General features: G+C 40.1%; 1 protein-coding gene across 1 annotated transcript; it reads right to left on the reverse strand.

The window, feature by feature from the left end:
- Nucleotides 1-297: 297 nt before the first annotated feature.
- gosr2 (golgi SNAP receptor complex member 2) lies at nucleotides 298-4,227 on the reverse strand. Its single transcript, XM_030735312.1, has 6 exons — nucleotides 4,027-4,227; nucleotides 3,740-3,804; nucleotides 3,095-3,203; nucleotides 2,048-2,180; nucleotides 1,767-1,907; nucleotides 298-1,291 (listed from the first exon to the last, which is right to left on the reverse strand). The coding sequence occupies exons 1-6, from the start codon at nucleotides 4,053-4,055 to the stop codon at nucleotides 1,130-1,132; spliced, it is 639 nt and encodes a 212-aa protein (XP_030591172.1). The 5' UTR covers nucleotides 4,056-4,227; the 3' UTR covers nucleotides 298-1,129.
- Nucleotides 4,228-5,668: the final 1,441 nt, after the last annotated feature.

Here is a 5,668-nt window from a genome sequence, read left to right on the forward strand (position 1 = left end):
TAATATGCAGAGTTATTGAAATTGACATGTAAATAACTATAGATGGTCACATGAAGGTCAATGCCTTATTTCCATAAGTTTCATCTGGCAGTCAAACAGTTTCTGCAGATGTTGGTGTCCAACAGTAGGTGGTGCTCGAGTTACCTGGAATAGACTTGGGAAAGCAGTCAATCCCTGTGAGTGAGGCACACATTTAGTGCATTTGTTCACAGGCTACTATTAGTGCCATTTACAGTGAAAGGGTGTGTGTGGGGTGGGGGCAGTCCTGTCGGCACCTGCAGAACCATTACACGAGGCTTTACAAACAAAATTATGGATTTAATTTTCTTAAAATCACTCACATAGTGAGACAAAACTAAGCATAAACCCAAAAGAAAGCATGTTACAGGAAAGGACTGCAGCTTCTGTAATTTTTCTCAGAACTGTTAGTTACATGTATGATCAGTTCCCATTTTATTAGGTACATCTTGCTAAATCTAATGTAGTAGCCCAGGAGGTCCCGAATGAATGCAGGACATAATGTTCTGTTTGTGATGAAAATCTTTGACTTTATGGTCATTTTACATAACGTACTAGGAACTATTGCATTAACTTGTTCCTGTTATTTTGCCCACCACATTAAATTGTATAAGCCAGGTGTAGCTAATAAACTGGTAACTGAGTACATCATAGAACATAAGAGTCTCCTGTGAGTATTACTAAATTGCACTGTGATGAAACACTGAGCATTACAAAGCATTTGCCCTCTGGTATTTCTAAGAACCATGTTTATCAAGGCAGAAGGACACTGACAACAGCAACTTGAGGAACAGTTAAGTATTTTTAAGAAATCATCTGGGTAAAGTCACCGGAGAAATTTACAGTTTCAGAGTGGTTTTAGGAACAAAAAAAAAAAAAGCAGACGGAGCTTCACATGGATTTAAAAATACTGTCTGTAGTTTAAGGTCTTCTCCAACCTTCCCATTAAAAAATGGTTGCAAATCATTAAAACAAAACTAAATATATGGGCACAATTTTAATATTAAAGTAATTTTTTTTTATAAAATTCATATCATGAGGGATGATGTGCTGCAGAAAAGTCCACGACTGATCCAAAAAAAAGAAAGCCGCCGTTGCAGATGGGTCGAGGTTAGCCCAGGTATCTGATTACCAGGAACATGAAGACGCAGGTCAGCAGCATGCCTCCAATCATGATGAACTTATCCTGGGTGGCTCGCCTCTCTATAAGTCTCATCACTGTGTTTGACAGCCCCAACATGTTAGCCACATCCAGCATCTTCTTATGGGTACCCTGTGCAGAGCCAAAACAGCCACACTCATTTAAACAGTAATGATCACATGTGACAGATTATAAGAGTCATAAATAAACAAAATGTTTCCATGACCACATTGTAATTATCTTCACTAATTCCTCTGATTTTGAGAGACGTGGAGTGCCAACGCCCTCCCTGACGCGCCACTCCGTCAGGGGTTTCTCATGGCTAGACAACCAGGCTGTGAGTGCTGATCAACAGACACACCCTGATGATAAGAGGCCTGAAGCAAAACCAGGAAGCCCATCTCCTCCTTGGAAACGGACTCGCCCTCTAGCTGAGCATAAGCGCACTAACAATGTGACTATTGTGATCACTGTGGTCACCAGGAACTGGGTCGGGGAATTTAATTCAATCCACCCTTATATACTGCTTCCTTTGTTTAGGAAACAATTTAAATAAGCTACAGGTGTAGACTGCTTTTTCTGCTAGATCTTCTGTTAAGTCACTCACCTTCAGCGTAGATCGCTGATCTCTGAGACCATTGAGGATGCTACTGCCACTGCCCAGGAGGTCATCCATACCTCTGTGTGCGTTGTGCAAGCTGGAGTTAAACTGTAGGGTCTCATCTATGGGGATGGAGGTATCTGCATCCTATTGAACAAGAGGAATCCTCTTATTTTTCACTAACTAAAGTTTTTCAACTTAATTGGATTCACACCAATAAAATCCACCAATTTGCGCTCTTTACTTCCCACAACACGAGTTTGGTCACCATTATCCATTTTACATACATTGGTTGTGAAGGTGCGGCTCATGAGTTCCTCCCTCTCTCTCTCCTGGGCCTCTCTGGCGTAGCGTCGGTGCTGGAAATTTTGCAGGGCAGTCCGGAGGTGCTGGACATCATACTTGAGCTGGTCTACTCGTCTAAAGGAAAGCAAAGGGTTAAACTGTTTGTCCAGTTTTACAACTACACAAAACATTTTCAAATTTAAAGACGAGGATCTCTGCAGTTCTTACAAAGCGATCCAGTCACCTCAAAGAGTAATTTATAGAGGTTTTAAATACACTTTTTCCCCTGCTGTAGGAGGTCACAGGCTGTTGGGAGTTGATACACACTTCTGAATTTATTTTAAACTCACAGCCCTCATAATGTGCATGTACTTAAGCAAATACTGTAACCAGGGTGTGACTTGTGTGACCTTGTTCTTTCATTTTGTTGAACTGCAGCTATGTGACAGGCTGTTGTCTGTGACATCCAGCAGAAATTACACATACAGCGCTGTGAGAGGAACAAACACACTCCTGTGTAAAAAGATCAATCCCACCTTGACTATAACAAAATTTTTTTTTTTTTTTTTTAAATTTGTTCATTTATGTGAAATAGGAAAGCGCCAAATTTTTATCCAAATTTTGGTTCTCTACCAGTCTCACACAGTTAAAAGAACCAGCAGTTGCACTGGAAAATTTATTTTGTCCTCAAATCTCATGTGGTTGTTATGAAGTCTCTCACAATCCCTCACCCCTTCCCCTCCCTGGGCTAACTCAGGCCCCACCAGAGACCTGCTAAGATTAAAGGAGTGCTGTGGGATGGGGTATACTGTGTCCCCTAAGGCTTGTTTACCCAGCTCAGAAACGAATCTTTGCCCGATGCAGCAGGAATGCTGGTGATGACGGGGCTTCTGAGGAAATGTTTTCATAGAGCCACGTTGCCACAGGGCAGGAGGTGGCTGCCTGTCTTCTTCATCTTCTACACCCTCCCTGTACCTTTATGAGATATGATACACCCTGCTGGTTCTGGGCCTTTATGGTCACCATCTGTTGTCTCAATCCAAACTCACAATTTGGCGTTCTGGCGGCGGTTTGGTGGTTCCTTGCTGGCCAGGATCTCGAGGCGTTCTAAATGATTGAAGATCTGGTCGATTCTAGCTTGCAGTTCATTTTCTAACACTTGTAGGAGGAGAGAGAATTACAGGAAATACGATAGTTAATGTGGTGAAATTATAATGGGTAATTCATGCTTGTCTACCTACACTATACCCAGATTTCTTAGTGTTGCGTTCATCAGTGGAACGATACTCGCTCATTAGTAGCTGCGCAGACTTACATCCTCCCCCGGGGTTAAAATAAAAACTGATGTCATCATTTGAGAAGGGGAGGGTCGTCCACTGCCCCGCTCCCACCATTATCTGTCACACCACCCACCCTTCTACTTCCTGTCCTGGCACCAGCTGGGCACAGAGCTGATCAGGCAGGCACCATCCACAGAAAACAATCAGCCCCCACTTTTATCATTATATCTGTGCGAGGAGCAAGAAGCCATAACATGGGGCCGGTGCTGAGCAGAAATTAGGAAGCCATTCAAAGGGGATTAGATCAGAGGTGGTGCCATCAGCAGTGACAGCTTTGTACCACAACAGCACTCAAACAGAGCAGGAGCAAAGCTCACCGTGCCCCTTACATAATCATGACAGTTGGTTACTTACAGTGAACTGACTGTCGGTCTGTCTTCTCCAGATGTCCCATTAGAGACTGAACCTCCTGGATTTGCCTAATTCACAATGATCATACCGTTAGTGAATAGTAACAAAACAGCCTTTTTCATCATCATTATTATTTTACATTAAGATCATCCGTATGTATGGTTTAATGTCTAATAATCACAGAATGTGTACATAAGTCTGATACAGCTGAAGTAAAAGTGATAATAAGTTACATGCATTAGCTGTGGTAGCTAACGGGCACAGTATCCACAGTAGACAGGAGAACTCACTTGTTGGTCTGGTGGTAAAGCGTCTCCATTTTTCCCGATCTAACGAAACGCTTCTCCCTCCTTTTACTTTATCGCGTTACTTTATTACGACAGTTTTAATTATGACCAATGGCTCACCTAGCTAGATAGCTAACGTTAGAGGAGTTTACACGTCATCAGCCGAGCTTTTGTGTACGGAAATAGGAAACCGGAAGCTGCGCAGTATCATCCCAGAGAGAGAGAAAAAAAAGAGGAGAGCTCACTCCTGCTTCATAACGCAGCAGATTGGAAGATGAGTCTGTTTTATTGGGGGTTTGGATATTTTAAATAATAAAAAAATTAAAAAACACACATCCGGAACACCCTCATAGCCTATCTGTACTTGCTTATCATGTAAAGCACGTTCTGGAAAAGTTTAGACTGAAAATTAATATTGAAATACAGGACATTTTACATTTTTCATTTGGAAAAACAGGTAAAAGGGTAAAATGTCCATGCTTTATATAACAGAGATTTCTTTGTATTATTTTGTGAACTTGTGACCATTTTTGGTAAGTTTCATATACAGAAATATGAAACGAACCTCTGCCATATTTTTAACTGACATCAAGCATTATTACAGTTCTCTCATTCAGTTGAAAAACAAGAAAGCAGCAAAGACCCCAGCAGTATTTGATACGTATAATCTCTCCTCATTACCTCTCAGTATTATGTTTTATGTCGCTGCTGCTTTGTTTACTACTTTTTAACTGTAAGCCTCTTCACATACTGTCCCTTTTATTATGTTACTGTATATATACATATGTATGTTTCAATAAAGTTTATGGGGATAAAAGAGTGCTCACTCCTCCTCGATTTTGGACACAGATAATTCCTCATGTGTACTTTCATGTGTACGTTTTCATTTTAAAAAAAGAAGGTATTTCTCACAGAATGTGTAAAAAAAAAAAAAAAAAAAAAAAAAAAAAAAAAAAATATATATATATATATATATATTTATACAATCATACTACAGTTTTATATTTTCCATTTATTTATTTTTATTATTTTATGTATTTTATTTTAGTTTCAGTTAGTTTCCAGATTGCATATATATATATAAATATTCATTTTCCAGGGTGAAATGATTGTACAGCATACATCCCTTTAATAGCTTTAAAAACAAGAACTGGGTGCATCAGTCTGAATCTATTTTGGGTTTTCTTTAATCTATACAGGGTCAAAATTTTACATGCACTCAGCTAAATCTTTTAATAAGTGGTGCCGAAGGTTCTACAATGTCTTTTAAGTTGACATGGCCAAGGCCTATAACCTCTCGTTAGTGATCATAACTGACTGCAACTGGTAGTCTCTCTTTCCCAGCATAAAAAGGATTTTTTTGGCGGCAAACTGTGATAGACTCCAGCCTCCCCACAGCCCTGATTTGGATAAGTGGAAGAAGATGGCTTGATGGATGTTTGGCTGCACTCATTGGATTGACCAATACTCAGAACAATGGGAAAGTCTAAGAAACTCAGTGAAGATCTAGGAAGGAGAATTATAAATTTACACGAGTTGGGAAGGTCTCGTGGAGCCATTTCTAAACAGCTGCAGATTCCAAGATCATCAGTTTAAACAACTGTACGTAATTACAAGTTTTTCAAATGTGTCACCGCTTTGCCAA

The sequence above is a fragment of the Archocentrus centrarchus genome, chromosome 8 (genome assembly GCF_007364275.1).
Source record: "Archocentrus centrarchus isolate MPI-CPG fArcCen1 chromosome 8, fArcCen1, whole genome shotgun sequence".
NCBI lineage: Eukaryota > Metazoa > Chordata > Actinopteri > Cichliformes > Cichlidae > Archocentrus > Archocentrus centrarchus.